At 39.8% G+C, this 26,167-nt stretch overlaps 2 protein-coding genes across 2 annotated transcripts; one reads left to right on the forward strand and one right to left on the reverse strand.

The window, feature by feature from the left end:
• The first annotated feature begins 160 nt into the window (after nt 1–160).
• On the forward strand, nt 161–1,494 carry LOC145798252 (uncharacterized). Its single transcript, XM_082885760.1, has 3 exons — nt 161–656; nt 811–905; nt 1,054–1,494. Exons 1-3 carry the CDS (start codon nt 161–163, stop codon nt 1,492–1,494), a joined length of 1,032 nt encoding a protein of 343 aa, XP_082741886.1.
• Nucleotides 1,495–9,733: 8,239 nt separating this feature from the next.
• On the reverse strand, nt 9,734–10,204 carry LOC145798253 (uncharacterized). The gene has a single exon (XM_082885761.1). The coding sequence runs from the start codon at nt 10,202–10,204 to the stop codon at nt 9,734–9,736; it is 471 nt and encodes a 156-aa protein (XP_082741887.1).
• Nucleotides 10,205–26,167: the final 15,963 nt, after the last annotated feature.

Genomic DNA, 26,167 nt, shown 5'->3' on the forward strand with positions numbered 1-26,167 from the left:
AGTTTAATCAACATTCTTGAGTGGGAGGAGTATTATGGATGGAGTTCTTATAGCAAATGAGGTTGTGGACTGGTAGAAGAAGTCCAATAGAAAAGGGCTAATTCTAAAGCTCGAATTTGAAAAAGCTTATGACACTGTAAATTGGAACTTTCTCATTCATATGTTGGAGAATATTGGGTTTGGATCTACTTGGACCAAATGGAAGAAGGTCTGCATTTCTTCTGGAAGAGTTTCAGTTCCTATCAATGGGTTACCATCACTTGAGTTCTGCACTCAAAAAAGTTTAAGGCAAGGTGATTCATTATCTTCGTTCTTGTCTAATGTTGTTGCGGAGGGACTAAATTTATTCATATCAAGAGCTAAGGCATTGGGTCTTTTTAAAGGTGTATCAGTAGGAGGCAATGGTTTGATTATATCTCATTTGCAATTTGCTGATGATACAGTGATTTTCTGTGAGGCACAATGGTCGGAAATTATGGCTATCAAAAGAATCCTTAGGTGTTTTAAAGTAATCTCAGGTCTAAGGATTAATTTTTATAAAAGTGTTGTGTGTGGAGTGGAAGTGGCAGATGTGGTGGTTGAAGAGTTTGCTGCAAAATTAAATTGTTCAAGTCAAAAGTTACCATTGAAGTATCTAGGGCTCCCATTGGGGGCCAGTTCTAATAGGAGGTAGACTAGTTGTGGAGAAATTCAAGAAGAAGTTATCTGGGTGGAAGGGAAGAGTTTTATCTTTTGCAGGTAGAGTTACACTTATAAAGTCTATGTTGTCTACTTTACCTGTATATTATATGTCTTTTTTTAAAATGCCAGAGGGTGTTGCAAAAGAGATTGATATGATTCAAGCATCATTTTTATGGGGAGATTTAGAGCATAATAGGAAGCTCCATCTAGTAAATTGGTCTGAGGTTTGTAGGAGTACAAAACAAGGGGGTCTGGGGATCAAGAATATTAGGTTAGCCAATGACAGTTTGCTATAAAAGTGGTGGCAAAGGTATGGCCAAGAGGATGATGTTCTGTGGAAGTTGGTTATTTGTGAGAAGTATGGTTCTATAGGGGGGAATGTGGTTCCCTGTTTTGGCTGCTAATGGCTCTACATTGAAGATATGGGAAGATATATTATCTGTGGTTCAAAGGAATGGCAGATTGTTTCATTTTTACAAGGATAATATGGAAATTTTAATAGGGAATGGAGATAGAGTTAGTTTCTGGAGAGATCCTTTTTTGGGTTCAACAAATCTCTCAAGTCAATTTCCAAGATTGTTCCAGTTGGTGGAAGACAAAGAGCTATCCTTGAGTCTGCAAATAGCTAGAAGATCTAATCAATCTGGGTGGGCCTTCAATTTCAGAAGAGCACTTCGGGCTTGGGAAGAAGATGAGTTGGTCAGATTAACCACTGTTTTGGGGGATGGCCCTATTCTACGAAGTGACTCAGTTGATTGTTTGGTTTGGAAGTCTACACAGACAGGGGGTTTGGTAAATGATGGCCCCATTTAGAGACCAGTTGACCTAATTTGGAATAACTTCTCACCACCAAAAGCTAAATTTTTCTCTTGGTTAGCTTGGAGAGGGAGATTGAAAACAAAAGAACTGCTTCACAGGTTTGGCATCTTGGAGGGTGTTGATGTTCTAAATTGCATTTTTTGTCATGAGGCAATTAAATGAATTGGCCATATTTTGTTTCATTGTCCTTTTGTTTGGCAAATATGGTCTGCTATTGCTCTATGGTGGGGTTTTCAATGGGCTATGCCTAGTTCCATTGAAGGGCTATTACTTTGGTGGTTGGGTTGGAAGTTTAAGAAGAAAGTTAATCAGGTTTGAAGGGCTTTACCTGCAGCAATATTGTGGTTTGTGGGGAGGTATAGGAATGAGTGTGTTTTCCAGGAGGTTCAACCCAATTTTAATGATCTGTGTGAATGTATCAAGGTGAGAGTAGCAATATGGCTGAGATCTTACATCAGTGGTACCTCATTCTCAGTTAATGATGTTGTTTTTCAACTTTAATCAAGTCAGAAATTGTTTGGGGTCCTCTTGAGTTGCCTGTGATATGGTGGAGGTGCTACTGGTTTTTTTTTTTTTTTTTTGGGTGCAAATTCACTACTGATACAGTGAAGGTGCTGCTGGTTTTTTTTTTCCCCTCAGTTAATGATCTGTGTGCTATTGTTTTTGGCTACTGTCTGTATTTGGTTGTTGCTGTTTTTTTTTTTATTATTATTATTTAATTTTTGCTACTATTTGTGTTCTTTTTCTACGGGTGTTCTGTTTTTCTATTCTGTTTGGCTTGCTGCCATAGGTGTATTGGTTGTTGGTTGTTTCTAGGTCGAAGTGTGGGCTTTGCCATTGCTGCTAGGTTGCTGTTGTTGTTGTTGAGTTTTGAAGCTGTTGTTGTTTTGTTGGGTGGAGATTATAGTTTTGAAAGGGATATAGGGTTGTTTCCAATTCAATGCTTTGTTCAATCTGGCAACTGAAAAATGAATGTGGTTTAAATGGAAAACAGCATAATCTGGAAGAGTTGGGTGAGACAGTTAAGTTACGTTGCTGATGCCAGTAGTTTGATAGTTCCATTGCTACTGCTGATTACCTGCAAGTTGTCTACTGCTGCTAAAGAGCAGTATTAGGCTTGGGGTGTTTACTTTGGGTGTTTACTTGCTGGGTTGGGGGTATTTTTACTTTGAGTATATTCTGCTATTTCTATTGGCTGGTTGATTGGATCCTCACCAATCATGGGTGTAGTACTGGCATATGATTGTGCTACCTCTTCAGTGCGAACCTAGTTGGGATTGTTTGAGTGTAGTTATGATGATTGTTGCACTTTCCTACTTTATTGATGTAAGTCCTTCGTTTGTATATCTTTTTTCATTAATAAAGTTTCACTTTTGCTGATAAAAAAAAAAAAGAATACTTTTTTTTTTTTATTAGTTATACATGAATCTATCTAAAACTATTATGTAACAACTATAACCAAGATGTTTTTTTTATTATTTTTTATTTTTTATTTTTTTAAGTTTTGAAGACTATTAAGAGACTTTTTTTTTTCCTCATAGAAAAGCATATATTACACATCCGATAATAAGTCATCAATTGGTGAGACTTAAAAAATTATGTTTAAAATGCACAAACAAGACTTGTTGTGATGCAAAATTAATTAATTAATTATTTTATTTGTTTATTTTTTTTTTTTTTGAAGAATCTGTCAATTGTATTGATTTCATAACACACCTAGTTTGAGAATTGTCTATTCTCATATTTTAGTTGATTTTTTTGATTTTTTATAAATATATATATATATATATAAAAAGAATAATGTGATAACATTTAATGACTTTTTAATTTTTTGACTAAAAAAATATGATCCTCAAACGGTATCTGTAGATGCTGATAGAAGTGCACCATCTGTTTCCATCGTGAAAAAACTGGGAGCAATAAAGCATTCTTAACAATTGGTTAAATGGGCATGGCTTGGGTTTCTTCTTGATTTGCTTAGCTTTGTAGCTTATAACAAATTCTGAAATGTTCCGTCTAGCTGAGAACTATTTTTGTCATTGTAATTACATCCAGTGCTTCATCAATGCCATGCTATGTATTTGTTAATAAAGAAATACACCTTTTAATACCATATAACTTGCATATCCTTTCAATGGGTTTTCTGGATATGTATGCATATTATATTAAATTCATTATTCAAATAATGTGTTTATGTTTTTGTTCTTTGGGTGAATTACCTCTTAACTCTTTTTTTTATTTTTTTTATTTTTATTATGTCGCACACATATTCCGTTTCGTGTGGTTTATGGATGGTTCTTAGGGCATCCTATGGACTTAAATTTTCAACTTTTTGAGACAGCAACTCTTTTCATGACAGTTGTAGTTGTAGCCTTCATGCTGCAGGTTTGTCCATTGACAAAGATATATTTTCCTTATTTTCCATTACTGCCCTTTCTTTTGTTTATTTATTTATTTTTTGCTTTTTAATTGTGATAAAGTTTCTATTTAATTTTAAATAATTTTAGGTAAAGAATAATTTTTCAATACAGCAATGCTAGGTATCATAAAAAACCTTTCATGAAAATAATCATAAAAGTTTTGTAACCATTGGATTACACTTAGAATAAAGCACCACACACTAACCAAGGTAATCTAAAGATTATAAATCTTTCATGATCATTTTCGTAAAAAAATTTTATGATTCCTAACTTTTCTCTTTTCAATATCATTTTTCTGAAGCATTTGAACGCCTCATATTTTTCATGGTTTATTCAATAGTCATTCTTCATTGTGCTTGCAGGAGGGGACTTCTAATTACTTCAAGGGACTAATGCTCCTCCTCTGCTATATGATAGTTTCTGCAAGTTTCTTTGTACGTATCGATCCGGAGTCCATACGTGAGTTTCTACCCCTTTTCCCTGTCCAGTGGACAAATGAGAGCATGAAAAGTTCATTGAATTGAGACATTTTGAACTTTTGGCTTTTATAGTTTTTTAGTTTTATTTTTATTATAGCTTTGATTGCCTGCATTTATGTGTTTAACTTTTCAAGTTTGTGAAACTTTTTGGAATATTATCCACTTTGCTTTTTATTGCTCATTTCATGGGATCCCCTTAGAGGAATATCCAATTATTGAAATCCCCTCGTTTCCGTTAATAATCTACCTCCAGATGACTTTTCTCATTCACATCTATACTATGAATTTGAGGTTCATCCATTAATTTTTTACTTGTGATGTTTGAAAGTATGACACACTCGTCATGTCATTTTTCAGGGGATAAGCCCAAAATATAGATGAGAAAGTGCAAAGAATTTATGAAGTAGACCAGCTGAAGCACAAAGTCCGGGATTGTGTCTATCCCAGAGAGGAGCCCTTCGAAAACTTGTTGAATTGAGGACCTCCGGTATTTAATTGCATAGTTTCAGAAATCGATCCACGCCTTTTGTCAGTCCGATTTTTATTACGACAATGCTACGTAGCTCAAATTTTGTGGCTCAAATGGCCAAAACGACGTCGTTTCGAATACAGAACAACATAAAAATGGCCAAAACGAGACATTTTCCTTTTTGAGCTACGAGACATTTTCCTTTTTATTAAGGCATTGTCAGTGCGCTTTTTTGTTGAGGCAGCCAGCGGTCGGTTTCGTGGTCGGAACAAATGTGGTTGTATATAGATGATAGTATTCATATTTATTTAGGCCAAGTTTGACAAGTTGAAAAAAAGTTAAACAGTTAAAAAATTATTCAAAGGGCATGTTTGATTGGGTGGATTAGAGCATAGGATTGAGATTATTAATCCGTAGGCCCAATTATCCTATGTTTGCTTTAATATTTTGGTTTAGAAATTATTAATCCAATGGATAATTAATCCAACAAATTTGTAGAATTATTAGTAATGGGGATATTAATCCAATTAGATAGTGAATACTACACTAATTTAATAGAATTATTAATATTTCACTATTAGTCTTGTGAATCAAAAATGACCAAAAAGTTAAAAAGTTATCACTATTTATCAAAAGTAAAAAATTATGGCTGCACAACTCCCAATCCTAATTTTTCCTTACACACTAATTTATACAATTTTTTAATACACATTTTTCCATAAAAAGTCAAAAAATTAACCCAAACATCCATATTTTTTTCCTCAATTTTTTAGTCTAAAAAAACAAAAATTACACTTATTTAGGACATCTCAAACAACCCTCAATAGTAGTGAAAGTCAATGATACATGAAAAAAATGCAACATACATTCAGTTCGCTTGTCAACACTAGTCTTATGTCATAGGTGTAAGTATGCCATTTCATCATGTCACAACCCAAACTTGGTACTTAAAGGTTTGGTGTTGTAATAAGATAATAGAAATGAAATAATTCTATATTTTTGGTAGTAGTAGTAGTAGTAATAGCAGCAGTGCAAGCGGATAAATTAAATAAATTAAAATAAAATAAATGGGTACCAAAATGTTTAGTAAAAAGAAAATAGTCAGCTGGGTTTCATGTTATTACAAGAGTCTGATCATAATTACAGATAGTAAAAATAATAAATAAATAAATAAACATTGCGGTTCATTTCGAATCCTGATCCCGTTAAATCTCATCACCTGAAAAGGGATAACAACTATAAGAACATAGCAGAGTGAGAAATATTATACAGTGAGCACAAGGGTCCAAACAAAATCCATGGATAATTATTAGGCTAAACAAAAATTTGTTTGGTAACTGAAATACATAACTAATTTTAATTAACAGAAGTAGAATGTGCAAATCATATAAGCAAATAATCATAACCACGGTACAAAACAGAACAGAGCAAGGGTCACTGGAGTAACAATCAGAACAGGGGTCAATGGATTCATGACAAACAGAGGACCACAAAGTGGCCAAACAGAGGTCAATGGTTATTTAAGTCCCCCAAGGTATGAGATTCCCGTGATGGTACTTACAGAAAATAATTGTTTACAAGATCATTGTCAAATACTTTCTAAAATTTAAACAAACATATCCATGGGTTTCCATTTAAGTAAATAGAGGTCAGAAAATAATTTACGTAATCAAAATTTTAATATAATTTATAAAACATAAATTGTGTAAAATAAATTATGGTAACTCAAAATATACGTAAAATATATTATGATAACTCAACATATAATATAATTCACCTTAATATTGCCCATACTATTTTCTTGGGGAAATTATCAGAAAGTCCTATTTACCAATCCATTACTCCATCTGGTCCCATATTCATTCTCTTGCATTGAAAAGTCCTATTTAACATGTTTTGTGGACAATCAAGTCCCGTTTTAAATTTATATGATGTGTGTGTGGACGGATTTGGCCCTCTTTTGTTTTTCCTTTAGAGGCGTATATTGGGATGGAATGCATATTTTGTGAGATACGTTCCCTGTTCCACGTTTGGTAACTCGGCATCGTCAGATCGACGTGAACAATGGGTACAAGATGATCATCAATCCGGCAGGTCGGCGTACCACGTCGATGGTCATCAATCTGGCAAGGCGGTCGGTGTACCACGTCGGTCGGAGAAGATCGAAACACCTACGTGTACATACACACACGGCTCCGACTGTCTTGGTGAGGTGAGATGTGGTACCGGTGTTCTCTCTCTCTCTCTCTCTCTCTCTCTCTCTCTCTCTATTCATTGGAGAGTCTATTTATAGAAGCAGAGTCATGAGCAACTGCAATTTGTATTTTATTAATGTGGCTCGCTTCTCATCGTCTCTATATAAAACACGTAACTACAGGACTCTCTTTCTCAGTCGGTGTCATTGAATAGTCTTACTTCTTTTTCTTCTTCTTGTAGCTCCGAATCCTCTTCTCGGCGGTTTCACCTTTCTCAAACAAGAATTGATTTCAGGTTGGTTTAATTCGTCCCTCACTGCTATGCTCGGACCTGAATTATCTCAAATTCTCTCTCTCTCTCTCTCTCTCTCTCTATTGGTTTCAATTTTTGTACTAATCAATACTGAATTTTCTAATGTTAATGTCCACTTCTTCAAATCTGGGTAGACGACGATGATCTGAAAACACCATTTCAGATCTGGGTTCTGATTAGATTTGCCATAGGTGCATGTATGGTAGAGATCCATAGGGAGGTCCGCTGGAGATCAATGCTGCGGACTCCACTACCGACAACGACTGCAGCAGGAACCTCAACATTCATTGTTGAAGATGTCAAGCTTCTGCTCGGAGTCCGCCACCAACAGCCACAACTCCCACACCTTATCGATTTGTGAAGTGGGATACAGAGAACGTGACACACAAATGCTAGGTTCACGTCGAAACGTCACAAATGGCAATCGGGGAAAAAAAGGGTCAAACTGTGGGAAAGCCGAAACGTGTCAAACTGTGTCAAATTAATTAGTTCCCAAAAAAAAAAAAAAAAAAAAAAAATCTCTAACTACTTGTGTTCACGTCACAACCCACGTCCCATGCTGTGAGTGTCACACACTCACTAAATTAAAAAATGTATTAGTGTACTTTTTCGATCAACGTGACACAAACACACATTCACCTTCTCCCATACAAACCTACACCAAATGTCAATCAATAATACTAGCAGTGGCAAAACTGTCAACAAACAAATTAAGGGACCACCTAGTCACCAAGAAAACATTCAGGACCTTATAGATTACAAGTCCACAAAATGGAATTTACTGGTCAATTCCCCTATTTTCTTCTTATTTTCTTGGATTTCCGTGGCTCCTCAAACTTACTAACTTATTGATTTGTTTTTGTTTGTTTTTTCCAAGTTATTACTCGGCCCCTTTTTATACTTGAATCCAAGGAGGTGATTTACCTTTTACCAAGGTGAATCATCATCCTTGCATTAGGTGGCCTAAATTTGAGATGCCACCTTTGTGCACAGGTGTGCTAAGCTAAAAGTGCTACCATTATTTATCTTTTCCTTAATTTCACGTTGACCTCAAAGATTTCAATAATTTCATAATTGTTTTGATCTAGCCCCAAACATTATATTAATCACATTGTTATATTTTAGTACGTATTATAGTTAAATATTTATTTATCATTTATTTTTTTTATATTTATTTCTTTATTTTCATTAAATTAATTAAACAGTTGAGGTGTCACATTTCTCCCCTCCTAAATAGAAGTTTGTCCTCAAACTTGTCGTACCTGAGTTTTCGAAAAGGTGTAGATACTTGGTCCGCATTTGACTCTCTGTTTCCCACATTGCTTTTTCGACACGATGATTTCTCCATAAAATTTTTACAAGGGGTACAGTTTTGTTTCGAAGGACCTAATCACGATGATTGAGAATCTGTACAGGTTATTATTCATAAGAGAGGTCTCCTTGAACTTCCAGGTTCTCATAATCGACAACATGCTCTAGATCTTGAAGATATCAACGAAGCATCGAAATGTGGAACACATTGTGATCATTGGACAATTCAGGTAGCAGTGCTATGCGATATGCCACAGGACCAATCCTTTCCAATATCTCGAATGGCCCAATGTAACATGGGTTTAACTTTCCCCGCTTCCCAAATCGGACAACCCCTGTTGTTGGTGAGATCTTTAGGAACACATGATCGCCTATTTGAAATTCTAAGTCTTGTCTCTAGGTATCTGCATAACTTTTCTGGTGGTTCTAGTCAGTGCGAATTCGCTGTTGGATGAGTTGAATTTTGTCACTTGTAATTTGCACGATTTCGGGACCTATCAGTTTCCTGTCTCCAACTTCCGTCCAGCACAGAGGTGATCGACATCTTCTTCCATACAGTGCCTCGTATGGTGCCATTCCAATGCTTGCATGATAGCTATTATTATAGGCGAACTCCACCAAAGGTAGGTGATCATCCTAATTACCTTTGAGGTCTAGCACACACACGCGTAACATATCTTCCAAAGTCTAGATTGTTCTTTCAGATTGCCCATTAGTTTGAAGGTGATAAGCCGTGCTAAACTTCAGAGCGGTTCATAAAGCTTCTTGCAATTTGTTTCAGAAGTGAGACACGAAGCGGGGGCCTCTATCAGACACGATTAAAACCGGGGTACCATGTAAACAAATGATTTCCTTAATATATAGAGTGGTGAACTTAGTAAGGGAGTACGTGATTTTGATTGGCAGAAAATGCGTCGACTTCGTCAATCGATCTACGATAACCTATATTGCATCATTCTTCAAGACTGATTATGATAGCCCGACGACGAAGTCTATAGTAATGTGCTCCCATTTCCATTCAAGAATAGGGAGTAGTTGCAACATTCCTACAGGTCTCTGATGTTATGCTTTAACCCATTGACAATGCAGGCATTGGAGACGTGACTTGCTATGTCTTTCTTCATTCTTGTCCACCAGAAGCATTCCTTCAGATCTTGATACATCTTTGTATTGCCAAGGTGGATCGTAAACCTTAAGCTATGAGCTTCTACCAATATCTTATTCTTAAGTTCTGGAAGATCGGGTGCACAAATTCGATTATGAAATTTTAGCATCCCATTGCTCATCGTAAAGTCAAGATCGAGCGTACTTCTTTGCTCCTCGTACTTTTTCTTCAAAAGTTTGTCTTCGCATTGGCGTGCTCTAATTTCTTTAATCAACGTGAGTTCCACGATTATGTTGGCAAGCAGTCTATTGATCTTGCGGGGAACGAGGGTACAAGCCAAACTTCTGGTAATCTTTCGATTCAATGCGTCTGCTACTATGTTAGCTTTGCCTGGATGGTCATGGATCTCCATATCGTAGTTCTTCATAAATACTAGCTATTGTTGTTGCCTAATATCCAGTTCCTTCTGTGTAAACAGATATTTGAGACTCTTGTGATCTGTGTAAATTTCACAGGTTACTCCGTAGAGATAATGACGCCAGATTTTTAGGGCAAAGATTACTGCGGCTAATTCCAGATTGTGGGTCGGGTAGTTCTTCTCGTGGGTCTTTAGTTGACGTGAGGCATATGCAATGACCTTCCCATTTTGCGGGAAGTGCTAGTATAGGAGCTGTCACAAGTCTGTTTTTCAATTCTTGGAAGCAACGTTCATGCTTGTCCATCCATTCGAAAGGTGTGTTCTTCTGAGTTTGTTGGGTTAAGGGTGATGCTATCTTCGAGAAATCTTGTATGAAGCGTCAGTAGTAACCGGCTAGACCCAAGAAGCTTCGAATCTCAGATACGTTAGTAGCTCGTGGCCAATCCATGATTGCTGTAACTTTTTGGGGGTCAACTGAGATGCCGTCTTTATTAATGACGTGACCGAGGAAGTGTACACTAATGATCCAGAATTCGCATTTCTTCAACTTAACATAAAGCTTGTGATCACGTAGTGTCTGTAGAACTCTTCGCAAGTGGTGTTCATGATCTTCTGGCAATTTATAGTATATGAGAATGTCATCAATGAAGACAATGATGAATTTGTCAAGATAGGGTTTGAACACTCGATTTATGAGATCCATGAATGCCGCTAGAGCATTGGTGATGCCAAATGGCATGACAAGAAACTCGTAGTGTCCGTAACGTGTTTTGAAAGCAGTTTTTTCGATACTTTCCATTTTGACTTTAAGTTGATAATAGCCAAAATGCAAGTCGATTTTCGAAAATACTTGGGCGCCTTGAAGTTGATCAAACAAGTCATCGATTCGTGGTAGAGGGTATTGATGCGTGATAGTGACTTTGTTCAGCTCTCGGTAATCGATGCATAGCCTCATCGTGCCATCCTTTTTTTCACAAACAGTACTAGAGCTCCCCATGGTGAGGTACTTGGTCGGATGAAGCCATTGTCCAAGAGTTCCTAAAGTTGGGTTTTTAGTTCTTTCAATTCTGTCATGGACATGTAGTAAGGGGCTTTTGGATTGGTTGTGTACCAGGTTGAGTTGCAATGGTAAATTTGATTTCTCAGTGAACCGGGGTACCAGGTAGGTCTTCAAGAAATACATCTGGGAATTCTCGAACCACAATGATAGTATTAAGTATGGGGGTTTCTTGTTACGTATCGATCACATAACAGATACAATTACAATAACCCTTTCTTAGAAGCCGTTGGATTGTCATGAAGGATAAAACACCTGAAGGGAGAGAGACTCCAGTTCCATCAAAGACAAGTTCAAGTTGGTTTGGTTACCGAAGGGAGACTTTTTTGACTTCATAATCGATAGAGGCATGGTTGGCAGCCAACCAATCCATTCCTACGATCACATCAAAGGTACTAATGCAGAGGGGAATCAAGTCTATATGTAAAGTTTCACCTTTTAAGGATATAGTACAAGATTTGTACATGTTTGTACCAATGGTGGAATTACCAGAAGAGAAAGACATAGATAGTAAATATCCTAAGGGTTCGGGTGTTGAGGCCAACTTGGTAGCAAAGTGTGGTGTAACAAAAGAATGAGTTAAACCAGAGTTAAAGAGAATATGAGCTAAGTGGCCATAGATAGAAAGTGTACCTAACACAACATTCTCGGTAAGTTCTGGGTTTCTAGGTACCAAGGCAAAAGCTCTTCCTCGGCATTCTTGGTCCTTCCTCATTCCTCCAGGTGTAGCGGGTTTTGGGGCTAGTCCAAAGGGGCTGGCTGTAGGATTGATAAGTTTTGGGCAATCTCTTAGCAAGTGGCCAACTTGACCGCATCTAAAGCATGCTCCCATATCTCGACGACATTGTAGAGACCCTAATTTTTTTAATTACCATTAAATCCCTAACCTTCAGTTTATTTCAATAAAGCCCTTGAATTTTTATTTAATTGCGTTTTAAACCCTAGAATCGGAAAGCATCGCGGATTAATTCAAGTAAACCCTAATCGATCCCGGTAGATTAATAATCACCTTTAAAACCATATTATTAATTATTAGACCCTATAATTATAGATTCATCGCTTTAAAATCTTAATTCCCGGTAACGTCGTTTTTGCTCGGTTTCTCGCCTTTGTTTGCGCTTTAATTTAACAGGATCCAAATTTATTATTTTCATTATTTTCTAAGGCTAATATATTGTATGCTAAATATCAAAGTTTCATAAATTTAGACTTGATCCCTATATACTTTTATTTTATTTCATTCCAACCCTTAATTGTAATATTTTATTAATTAATGTACTTGTATTATATAATGTTTATAAATACAAATATCTCATACAAATATATTATATATATATATATATATATATATGTCTTGGAGCCCAAGTCGTTGACCATGTAATGGATGAAAGGGCCATAATGGCAACTTTGACAATTTGCACTTAGGGAACTTAGTCCCCAAGAAACCTTCCCAATCTTTTCTCTATATATATATATGCACACTTCTCCCCCTTATTATATACATTTTTAGCCATTCACTAGAGGAGTGAGAGAGAGTGATCTTGGAAAAAAAGAGAGAGAGAGAGTGTGAGAGAGAAGAGAAGAAGAAAATGAAGAATTGTGTTGAGTCTTGTACAACAAAGGTAAACATACAACACCTCTTCTCTCAAGTTCTCTTACCACTTGTTTTTCCCCTCCTAATACATGCTCTTTGTATATATATGTTGTAGTCTAGGCCTACACTCTTGTATAAGTGTGTATTAATCAAGAAATGGTATGCTTCATTTTCTTTCTTAAATTTCCAGCAGCAAATCATTTCCCTCTCTTGAATTTATTTTCCAATCACAACTCCATAAACTCGAAATCTGTTTTTATGGTGCAATATTTGGTATGTCTAGAGTATGTGATAATTTTGGTAGGGCCTACATATGTATCTTTAACACCTAAACAATTTTTATAAGTTTGTTACTCACAGAACCAGAAAAACAGTCCACTTTCTCTATTTTTATAAAATTTCAGAAAAATAATCTTGAGCCCAATTTTATGTAAAAATCTTAATCTTGGTGTTATATTTTAACTAAAATTTGTTTGAACTCAAGAGAGTGAGGGGTTTGAGAGAAAAACCGATTTGCGTAACGGTCAACGAATCTAGACAGATCTTGGTAATTCTGAATTATCTTAAAATCTAAAATACCTATCCTACTTTCGTAAATTGACTTTGAAACTAGACTTATTTATCTAGAAACTCACATGAGGCCAGGTACTTGGGGCCAATAAAAGTATTTTTTCAAAATTATTTTCAAACTGGTTCAAAATCTGGAAATCTGGAAATTTGTGTTAATATGCTCTTATTTGGTTTGCAACTCTTATATTCTATGTTTCTTGAATGTCTTAGTCTTGATATGTAATCTGTGATAAATTGTAAATTTTCTTTACCATTAATAAATTACTTGTTGTTCAGTTTGGATTCGTAATTATACTGACCATGCTTTGCTATAACTGAGAACATAATGCACTTAATAAAGGGGAAATCAAATGGGATGGTAATGGGTTGCGATCATAATGAACGATGGATTCAAGAGTATGATATAATGGAATGTATTCCATTTTTGTGAAGTCTTGCGCAAGTGTGTTTCCGAACCCTAACATGGCACGGGAGGTATTCTGGCTGCTTAACGGAAATGGGAGGCATATGGGTGGCAGTGAGCGTCTCACACAGGGAGAGTATCCCTGGAAGCCCGTTTCCTTGGGGCAGACCGTGATGTCACCACTTGGGTATGTAACCTAGGTGCGTGGGCATCATTGGTAATTGCGAGGTAAGTGACGCACTGGTGGTCATGCGGTAAGCGACGCACTGGTATTGTATTAACCAAGGGGGAGTCAGAATTGCCCATGGCCAGTGTTAGTGGTTGGGTAGGAACGACATTCCGCGGGGAGTTGCCTAGAACTAACTAAAATTGACTATTATTCATAAGAACTGAAATTTAATTATAAGCTCTGCTTAATTATTGCTTTCATTGTATGTTATGAGCATGCCGTTATGTTCTTGTGTATTTGGAATGGGAAAAGGGTCGGGGTGTGTGTGTTTACTGGGCATTCCAAGCTCATGGCATTTTATGCCAGGTGAAGGCGAGTTTTACACCAGAACAGAATCCCTAAAAGCTTTGTGGAACCGTGGCTGCCTTAGAAATTAGATTGTATATTTCCTATATTTTGGATAATCTTTTTGTATCAAGGAACCGATATGTATTTAAAGACTTGAAGAATTTTATCTGTAACTATTATTAATATTTTATTTTAGTGTAATTATTTGCATTTTGTGCTTGAAAGTGATGTGTACCCTCTAGTTAAACCCTGGTGCATCGTTGTATTATATTATCAAAATTTGGGGCGTCACAATTTGGTATCAGAGCTTAGGTTCAACCCCTACCCACGCGTTCCGACTTGCAATTAGAAACAACCTTGCTACCGACTATATTACATTATGATAACACTACTTAGTCTAGAAACTAGAAGATGTCAAAAAATTAAAATTTTCTCAACCAACCCTAGGATGTTTCTTCGAATTTCGGGCATGGCAATGTCGATTCGTGAAAGCATGTAGCCGGGCGTCGACGATTCTACTATTGGTACCAGGTGCTGAAGAAAGCCTTCTAGACAAGGGTAGTGGAACTAGAATTTCATAATAAAGAAAGGAAAGGTTATATTCAATCAGTGAACCGAAACATGAAGTTGCCTAGAGCGATCGAGAGTGGTGATGGAGTCGATGGTTGAGTAAGACTACCTTAGGTGCTTATTAAGTGTTACTTGGATTATGTTTCGAGTAGAGCATTTCACTTTAGTAATTTCCTCGACTAACTGCGTTAACAAAACCCTAACCTGCACTCAATTGCGCGTTTGGTAGATGGTGAACCATACAAGAGCAAACAAATACATAGGCAACAACAACGCTACCAACCACAACGATGACGCCAATATAAATAGGAATGTGGCACCTAGGGTCAACAATCATGATCACGCGCCTACATCCGCTGCCAACTTACCCGAGAATGTTGGAAATCAAATTTTGGAAGAATTAGGAAGGCTGAGGAAAACGCGTCAAAATGAGAGGACACATCTGTTCTCCGAGTTTCGCAAACAGAGACCGCCGATCTTCACTGGCGAACCCGATCCTAAAATTGCTGAAAATTGGATCCGACAAATTGAAAAGATGTTCAACACAATGGGAATAACTAAACACATTGATAGGATTGATCTAGCAGTTTACCAACTTGAAGGGAAGCAGATCATTGGTGGGCTCTGATTCGGGAATCTAGGGACATCGCCGCAATGACGTGTGCGCAGTTTAAGGAGTTATTTTTGAGAAAGTACTTTCCGAACACAGTCAAACAAGAAAGAATTCGTGAATTTCTGAACCTAGAACAAGGCACGATGACGGTGACCCAATACGTGGCAAAGTTCGAGGAGTTAGCGCGTTATGCGACTCGATATGTAGAAAACGATGAAGACAAAGCATGAAAATTTGAATGGGGTCTAGACCCTACAATTCGAGGAAGAGTTTTGCCCATGCAACTTCTCACTTTTGCAGATGTGGTTAACACAGCACTTGATTCAGAACGGGAGGTGGCAGATTCCAAGAGGATTTGGAGTTTAGGAAAGAAAACAATCAATCCAATGTAGGACCCGAAAGAAATAGTCAAAAACATGCAGCACATAAGCCGTATTCTAGGGAACCCCAACAATCGCAGCAACAAAATCTGAAGGAGAGTTTTCAGACAAGACCAGCTGGGTTGATCAAGTGCTATCATTGTCAATAGATTGGACATAGGAGGTTTGAATGCCCCCAACTGGCCGGAAATCGAAGAGAGCAATCGGGAGCAAATACGCAGGTTATTGGCGGGAAGCAACCATGGGTAACTAACTCGGGAGCTACTAGGCAACAAAATTACAAGGCGGAGAGCAATCAAAAATCTGGACCGGTTAACAATCAAAGGCCAACAGGCAGAATATTTGCACTGCAAGGAGAAGGAAATGAACATCTCACTAAGCAGTATCTTGAGGAAGAGTAGTACACCACATATGAACCCAAGGAACCACAGTACGAGCCATGGCTAACTTAGGAAAAATATAATTAGGATATTAGTTATAACTCTTTTTGATGACCTTTTGTAAAATATATATATAGATGATGTAAATTTCCTTTTGTTAATATAGTTTTAGAACTCTTGAGTACATGCTTTATTCATCGTATTCTTTCGTCTTTACTATGTGGATGCAAACCTTTAAGAATTGTTTATGTGTTTGATTTTCAATCTCCAAGGCATGAATAGGTCCAAGTATAAAATCATCTTGGGCACAAATTGACTGTTTCTACACCAATCGTGATCGATGGCAACTAGAAGAATGAGATGAGTTACACATTCATTGGGACGCTTTATTATTTAAGGGAGATAGACCAACTTCCCTAATTATCACAAATCAACGAATGTAATGACACCAAAAATCGAGAGAACGATCATCAGGATACATTCTTAGTGAGTACGTGGACTACCACATCAGAAATTGGCAATAGGGGTTTTCACAATGAAGTAACGACATCATTACCTATACAATGGGTGGTTTAAGATTTTTGCGATTAAAATACGTTGTCAGAATCTACTTGGAAGCACAATGATGCAATGCGGGTAAATTAACCACAACTTTTCGACTACTTAAAATTTCGAGGATAAAATTTGTTTAAGGGGGATAGGTGTAGACACCCCATTTTTGACCGTCCTCAAGACTTGGACGTCACCGTTTGAACACTCGGTGATTATCTATGTTTGTGTTCGTTTGGAGTTCCTGGAGGTCTCGGCTCGCGCGCCTCGCCTCAGGATCTCCGAACTCGACTGTTTAGTGTTTGGTTTTGCACCAAACACTTGTGTTTTGCCTTGGAGGGGCAAGGAATGCCTTGTGAGGCATCCTCACACATCACCGGCAGTGGCTAGAGGCCACCGGCTGGTTTTTGCTGCCACCGGCAATGTACATTGCCGGCCGGCACTATTTGTTGCCGGTCAGCACTATTTAGTGCCGGTCGGCACTCTTTTTTGCCAAAATGGCATTTTTGGCCGGCCGACTACTGTGCATCTGCTTTTGCAGATATTTTAAGACAGCTGTCTTGCTTTTTGCTCCCCTCCATACACGTGTATGGAGGGATCTCCCTCTTATGAAGCTTGTCTTGTAAGCTTTACAAGACAAGAAGTTCTATAAAGAGAGGGGCTCTCTCTTGTTGCAAGGGTTGGACACTTGAGATATTTTAGAGAGCTTAGACAGCCATTTTTAGGGTTTGAGTTCTAGGGTTAGGGTTTGATACACATTATCTCTCTCTTTTTCCCTCTTGTGTGTGTTAAAGTGTGTTTGTGTCTTACTATTGCACACAAACACATAGTGTTTCACCTTCCTATAGCTACTGAGGTTCTAAAGGACTGGTTTTAGTGTTTTGGTACTGGATTCAAGCCAAAGAGGGCCATTGGAGCACCATTGTTGAAGAGGTCTTCAAGGGTGAGAATCTTACCCATTTTTATCCCAATCTTGCATTGTATTTTTACCTGTCTTAAATTCGTTTTTGAGCTTGGTATATAATACAAAAAAGTTCTGTTTTTAGACCCTCTTGATTGTTTATTAAGGGTGTTTTGTGGTTTGAGGGTGTTTGACCCCTCTTAGGCCTTGAAAGGCCTCATTTTGTGCTATTTTGTGCAAGTTTCGAGACTTTGGTGTTTGGGCCTCTTCACCACTGAAATCTTGAGGGATTTCAGTGGTGGAGATGGTGCCTTGAAGTCTCCAAAATGAGAGGGCCACCCCCTCTCCTTGTTGTCCTTAAAATGGACCATTTTTGGCCTCTTCAGAGAGCACCTAGCTAGGCTTCATGTTGACCTTGCCCTAGTTGTTTTTTGTGCTTAATATGTCATATTGTACCTCTGTTTTTACTTGGTTTTGGTATACCATGCATGCTTAGCATACCTACCATGTAATGCCATGATATTGCCTTAATGTGCCTTAGGTTGTTAGCCCATGTTAGAGCATGTTTTAGGCTTAATCTTGTGAAGCTTGTGTGCATATTTTGCCATGTTCTAGGTCTGTCCATGGTTGTTTGGGTCGGATTTGGCATGCATCATATAGCCCCTTTGCATTTTGGCTTGTTGGCCTTAAGCGTATGAGTGTATAGCATGACATTTTTGCATTGATTTGGTGATTTGGAATCATCCATCATGTCATTTCAGACCTTATAGTATGCTCGTATGCTTGCTTTAGTTACCTCTTTGATGCTTTGGAAGCTTGGCTAGCATGTCCCGTGTTTTGGCCATTTTGCATGCCTTTAAATTTGAGCCACTTAGATGTCATCTAAGAGTCCATTTTGCATGGTCTAGGCCTGCCTTGAACCTATTTTAAGTCTCCTTAGCCTTGTGAGGCTTGGTTGGCTTGGTCACGGTTCAAGCCCTATTGACTTGCTTCAAGCATTTAGGCCATTTGTTGCATGCTTAGCTTGACTTGTTGCTTGGTTTGGCTCTATGTTTTAACATGATTTTCAATGCTTATGTTGCATGCTAATTGTCCATGATTACCTTCTTTCAAATGTGTTTGAGAGTTGTCCAATTTGTGCCTAAGTGTTGGCCTTTCAACATGTGTATGTGTGCATGTGTATTTGGTCCCTCATCATAGCACTTTGGCCACTGTTTTGGGCCTTATTAGAGCTGCCCAAATCTTGTATAAGTCCATCTTTTCATCCATTTGCATTGCCACATGTTTGCTTGTATGCTTGCATAAGTGCCTTGCCATGCCATGTTGCATCCTTAGCTTGTATGCCTAGGTTGCATTGCATCTTGCATGCATGCCTTGTTCCTTGAGTTAGTGATGGGAATTGGGCCTTGGTTTGTTTGTATGGTTTGCATTTCATTTGACATGAAAGTTGCATACTTGATTCTTTGGGCTATCATGCATGGAAATGCGTGATTGGTGGTCCGAGAACCAAGAAATATGTCCCTTTGAGTCATTACCATGATAAGAGACGTGATTGGTGCATATATGCCTTGAATTGTGCTGTCATGCTTTGCCTTGCCCTCTGTTGCTGTCAATTGCAGATTCTGCAGGAACACTGTGCCGACCGGCAGTGTCAAGTGCCGACCGGTAATCCCTTCTCTGTCGACAGTTTCATTTTGTGCCGATGGCCATAACACACTGCCGGTGACAGTTACATTCAGCCGGTGGCACTCCTCAGTGTCCAAGGAACCAGTTCTGAGATTTTGGCAGTCTCCAGAGGAGTAAAGAAAGGAAAACAGAGGCAGCCTATGCATGGCGGTGCATTTCCGAGCAAGATCCGGGCATGCGCTGCATTTGGCCCTCCTCCCGAGGCGGTTTATCTGTTTTCCTAGCTTAATTAGTTTATTAATTAATTAGGCGATTTGTAATATTATTTAGCTTGCGTAGTTAATTAATTTGTAATATTTATTCGGTCCCTCCGAGCGAGGGCAAATCTGTAATAAGTGTGGGTGAGTGGCGTGTATGTCTTCCAACCCCCATTTCTTTCTTCCCTTTCACTTACCTGCTTTGATGGTTAGTATTAGGGCACGTTTAATTTAGCATACCTTATGCTATGCATGCGTGCATTCATGCATTTGTATTGCATGCATTAGGCTCGGTACATCACGCTAACTGCATTTGTACTTCAATTCCAAATTGAATACGTGCATCAAATTGATCGCATTTTCACATGCCACGATTAGACTAGCCGAGCCTATTCTAATTGCATCCTGTATGTGTTGCATTAGACAATTGACATGAACTAGGACATGCATGTTTGCTAACTAGTTTATTGTTTTGGCACGGAGTACAATGTAAGTATTTTAGCTTTAGCATCCTGCATACGTGTGAGTGTTGCCATGACAGTATGCTTGCCATGCGGCTAAATGCTTATGTGATAAACTGTTTGATTGCCTGTAGGTGAAGGTTGGATTGCTTGAGTTGGAATAACTCGTTGAAATCCGTGTTTTAGCCTACTTGCGAGTAGCAAATTCCAAAACATTTTTTTCCAAGATAAACGGATATGCAATGCTTATTTCCAAATTAGGCAATCTAGTCTATACTTGTTTGCTGTGCGCATAACGTAGTAATTCTAGGCTAATAAATGGAATAAGAACACATAAAGTTTTCAAAATCAGATATCATGGTTAGTAGAGGCCGGTCTTCGGACCGGGCGAAAGGGGGTGCTCATAGCTGACCTTCCCCGATCGTACCCAAGCTCCCGAGCCGAGACAACTCTGGTGATGACGGACATGTGGCCTTCGGCACCGAGTCAGGGTTTCCTAAATTTCCCTATTAAAAAATATTTAGGTGGCGACTCTGTATCTGGCAAAGCAGTCCATGTTTGGCACTTCTTTTCAAAAATCTGTTTCTCAAAACGATTTGCCAGATTTGGACTCTTTGGTTCAAGATTAAGAACCGCAAACAAAAATCGAGAGTCCGAACTGTAGTAGCATAAGTCCCCTCCGCGAGCGCGTCTACAGTTCCTGGCGACTCTGCTGGGGATTTTAGAGAGCTTGACTTGAACTCGTGATATCCTGTTTTGATTTCATTTATGTGTCTCTTTGCATTGCATGTGCATTGGTGCGCCTAAGAACACAGTGTTTGCCATCTGCCATTCCTGAACGGTTTGCCAGAGGCTTGTCTTGTCAAGGCATGACCATAAGGCTGATTGGTTATGGGCTCTGACAGCATGGGAACACAAACCCTGGTTTTTACTGGGGCACCCTTTTCGACCATTCGACCTAGTGCATATTCGGATCCATAGTGACCATTCCAAGTTAGGACAGGCTGCTTACCCGATGTTAGGTTGTTTGAGAACTGCTGCGTGCATAGTGGAACCCTAGTTCCTCACAAAATAGGACAGGGAAACCCTACCCCAACATAGGGGTGTTTTGGCTCTCTTTACTTGCTATGTGCTTTTAGAATGTATTTCTACAGGGAAAGTATATATCAGTTTGCAAGTTTGAGTATAAGATCTGAAGACACCAGTATCAGTACTATTGAGAACCAGTTATCTGTGGATATCAGTTCAGTTTTGGGGACAGTGGTTTCTGGGGAACAGTGATCAGTAGTGGAATACAGTTGTTCGGCTACACCTTGTTTGATCCGTTTGGGGCTGAAATGCTGTATGTTTTTCCTTTCAGTTCAGAAGGTCAGAGAGTTGATACAGAATAGCCAGTGTTCTCCCTTGCCGAGGCAGGGCTTATGATGACGCAGAATTCAGAAGAGATCGTAGTTATGACGACTGCATTGGAGTAGGGGATCACTCTGCAAAGTGAGGCCAACACTGATGTGTCACATCCACCCAGGTCGCCTGTTGTGCACCCGGTCTGGGCACCCCAGTTATATCAGGCTCGCGAGCCTACTACATTCGAACTGATGGGGATGATAGGTGATCTCCAGAGGTCTGTGGCGGATCTCGCCTACGGAATGTCAGCTTCACCCCCAGCGGCACCGTATGCCGGGAATTTCATACCACAGGAGCCCCCGCTGCTGGGACGGATTGTGATAGAGCTCAGCCAGCCAGAGGTGGCTTCCAGCTACAGCCACGACATGTCAGCAACAACCGGGCTTCGCTCTGAAGTAGCAACCCAAACCCTTGACCAGGCTGAGGCCGGAGGAAAAGACAAAATGAAGGCAGATGCCGATCCTATTGAACAACTGCTGTGGGCAGTCGAGGCTTTGAAAGCCGGGGGGATGAACAAACAACAGATATCCGCAGTTGTGGCAAAGACTGTGGAGGATGCTTTCCCCACTCCACCTGAGGGTAGTTCAAGCCAGTCAGAAAATCGGGATAGGCCCCGTCATGCCAAGGCAGTTCCTCCTATTCCCGCCCCTGCACCCGGGAAAGATCTGAAAGCTAAAGTGGCGCCTGCCGACCCTTTCGCTTGTGCGGCTAGTAAGAGCGCTTAGACTCCAAAGTACCTGCCTCGGGGGCGCAGGACCTTTCATGCTCTCTACATGCCTCTGTCCAAGGCGCTTCAGATCCTTGCCGAGAGGGGACACCTTAAATCCTTGGAGCATCGGCCTCTCCCGAAGAATCTCCCTGCAACGCATGATGCTGCTTAGTACTGTGCGTACCACCAGCAGACAGGCCATGCTACCGACAATTGCTTCCGCCTCCATCATGAGGTGCAAGATTTGATTGACAATGAGGTTATCCTCCCACCCACCTCAGCGAAGTCTGTTACCACCGAGCTGTTGGACTTTGAGGATACTGCAAGTATGTAATCAGAAGGTGAACCACCTGCGGGCCGCGTCCGGTGTATTTTGAATGTGGCGTCTGGCACGCATTTTTGAGTGGCTGTGAACGCTAACTTTGTAAATCCTGGCTTGGGTATCGAGTCAGTCTTTTGTTTTGAGTCTGTCTCTTTGTCTCGAGTCAGTCTTTTTGCTTAAGGGTCTGTCTTGTTGTATCGAGTTAGTCCCCTTTGTATAGAATACCAGGTGATTCTGGGGTTGTTGTCCCGAACACCGTTTTGTCTTGTAATTACCTGTTTTGTTTTTTAGTCTGTTTCTTCCAAGGGGCCAGTTACACCAACAAATCTGAATGAAACAGCTGTTGCTATCTCACTTTCGTGCTTGCTTTCAGTATAAGTGCCAGAGAATTTGATTGGGCTGACAGTACATCTCCCCTGCTCTCTTGTGCGCCAAACTCATTGCATTAACCTAAGTTTTTCAAAAAAAAAAAAACCTTTTGAACACTGCGGTGATGAAAACGAAGAAGAAGGAATTCCTCGGGTTTTGCAAAATTTTGATCATTTTGAGAGAAAGAGAGGGGTACTAAGCCTTTTAATGAATGAAATCATGCTTGTCGGCGTGAGTACTGAGAAGGATCCTGGCTTGATCCAGATTGGTTCCACACTACCTTCGGCACGAGCGATTTGTCGCTTTCTTAAAAACTTTCAAAAACAAATGTTTTGCGCGGCCCTGTGAAGACTTGTGTGGAATCGCTCTTGAGATTGCGCAACCTAGGATCGCTCTCAGCCTCAAGATTCAACCCATTCGTTTTCAAACCTTGAACCCGTTCAGAACGTTCAGAAAGTTCAACGGTCAAACGTCATGCAAGGTCTGTATGGCCAGATCAGGGCCAGCCCTCGAGCAGGAGGCATCAAAGCCGAATCAAAACGAGTAGATCTCACCAGAAGAAGCTCGTGCAGCAACCATGAAGGATTCTTCTGCAAATCATTGCAACAGCCGTTCTCCTAGACACAGAGAGGCTTCAACTACAAAAAAAAAAAAAACCATTTGGCATGGACTTGTTACACTTTTACCCTTTGAGAGGCTCGCTGGGCCGAAAACCCGGAAGGGCGACCCAGGCAAAAGTTAGAGCAAGAGAAAAATACAAAAAGAAAGTAAAAAAAAAAATGCAAAAAAAACAAAAAAAAAACACAAAAAAAGAAAAGAAAAGAAAAGAAAATGCGGAAAAGAAAAGAAAAAGAAAAGAACAAAAGAAAATGAATGAAAAGAAGCTCGCAAGGTCGAAAACCCGCATCGGGTGCCTTGGCAAAAGTTAGAGCCTGAAAAGCGAAGGTTAAAATACCCGAGTGTACCTTAACCGGAACTACGTGAGGCTTGATTCCCATGTTTGGGATACGTAGGCAACTTCATCATGAAGTCCAGCCCCCAACGCTTTCATAGCGTCTCAGTCCATGCAATGGTTTCGACTTCATCCTAAAGTCTAGTCGCCAACGCTTCCAAGGCGACTGTGTCCATATATTTGTTGTGACCGTCTTCATCATCGCTGTGTCCAAGAGCTCGACCACCGCCAATGAAGACTGTTTGCAGACTGCTGCGGCACTATCCAAACAAGGGGCAACTTTCCGTTGCCACGAGACGTCGTTCAAACCAGGGGCAACTTTCCGTTGCCTCCCACCCCCCTTCAAACCAGGGGCAATTTTTCATTACCTCCGATCCGAGGTTGCGCATCTCAAAGAGTAAGTTCCATGCTCGTTGAGCATCAGCCGTTTGCAAAAATAGTTTTTGAAAATTTTTACTGAGGTTGACTATTTTCTCGAAAACTATTCCATTTTCCAAAACTGGACCATTGTCTTGGACCCAAAAAAGGAAAATTTTCAGTGCTTGCTGCCTGACTTGCATGGTTTCCAAATCAAAAATCGAACGAGTACGTTAATCCGACTCTCATTTTGATCAAAACTGTTTTTGTAGAAAGCAAAAACGAAAAGAATGATTAAAATGATGAACTAGGGGCACAGTTGAGTCAGGCATTCTGTCTTTCCCCCGTCATCAACATACTTGCTAGGAGAGCACTCTGCCCGCCAGAAGAAATAGCTGTGAGCTAACGGCATTGGGCATGAACCCGCAACTTCCTATTCATTCATTAAACACTCCGGGGAGGGATAAAAATGAGAGAATGAAGAATAGAGAGGTGTAAGTTGAGAGAAAAGTGAGGAAAAGGGTTTTGAGAGAAAAACCGAGTTTGAGTGCTAAAGTGATGTAAGAATCACAAATCAGAAGGGGGTGGGAAACAATACCCAGATTGAACTGGCTCCTCATGGTCCGAGGTCCCCCATCTTCGCTAACGCGTCTGTATGTCGTGTCTTTTGTTTTGTTTATCTCAACCTTTGTTTTAGGTCTTTTTCGAGCGTGTCTCGTTGTGTTTAGGTCGTGTACCTTTTTGTTCGAGTCCTCCCCGCTGTGTTCAGTTGTAGGCTCGATACCCCGGTTTGAAAAAACCCTCATTTAATTTCAGAATTGTTTATACCCAGAATGCGGTGCCATTCTCTATATTTGAGCGTGTTTTGACTCCTACCGGTTCCATCTTTGAGCTCCGTCTTGTCAGATTGGGCCGTTCACTCAAGTTTGCTGTGTGCAGAATGAACCGAAGGCTGTGCTATGGGCTGTATGCAAATTAATCCCCAGTAGAGCAAGGGTTGTGTATCCAGAATCAGGCAGTGGGTTGCTTGGGTTATTTTGCTGTTGGATGTTTAGTTATCTGATTATTACAGTGCAAGTGTTCAATTTTCAGACAACCAATCAATTTCATTTACATTGAGGTGTAATATGATGGAATGCGATGCAATACATGAGATATGTAAATGTAACACTTTTTAAGCAAAAATCTGTTCATTTCATAATCTTTTTCAAGTACAAAGTTTTGAGGAAAACAAAATCTGCCTGCGGCAGTACAAAGTATCCTGACCAACAAAAAGGAAAAGTACAAGAAAGAAAGAAAAATAACAAAAATCTGTATCCATGACGAGCACTCCGGGGGGCCATCAGTCTGTCCTAGTCCTCTTCCTGGACGAGGGTCCAGGAGCATCATTAGCATCGTCGTCAGAGCCCGAGCTAGAACCGCCTTCGGTCTCCTCCTCCGATGACTCGGACTCCGCCTCTGACTCCTCGTCATCATCATCATCCGGGACTGGAGCTCGCGAGCTACTCCCGACATGAGTGCGCCCCACCTTGGAGCGGGGGAATACTCGGCCCTCCTCATCTCTCCCTCAGGCAGGGACGGAAGGTCCAGCTCGAGCACCTCCTGCCATGGGAATCTGGAAAGGAGGCTGAAAAAGTACATAAAAGGGAAATGCATCAGTATACTGTAGATAGTTTATCAGTGCAGAATGCAATGCAGAGTACAGTGTATGAATGCCGTGAGCAGTCTATCAATGCAGAATGCAGTGTATGAGTACAGTATGAGAATGCCGTGAGCAGTCTATCAGTGCAGAATGCAGTATATGAGTATAGTATGAGAATGCCGTGAGCAGTTTATCAGTGTAGAGTACAGTGCAGAATGCAGTGTATGCAGTGTATCAGATGCTGTGAGATCAGTGTATCAGGTGTTGTGCCAAGCATCAGAAGCAGTGTATGAATGGTTTGAGGCCAGTATCAGAAGAACATAC

Source organism: Camellia sinensis, chromosome 8 (assembly GCF_055761805.1).
Source record: "Camellia sinensis isolate YWXY chromosome 8, ASM5576180v1, whole genome shotgun sequence".
Lineage (NCBI taxonomy): Eukaryota > Viridiplantae > Streptophyta > Magnoliopsida > Ericales > Theaceae > Camellia > Camellia sinensis.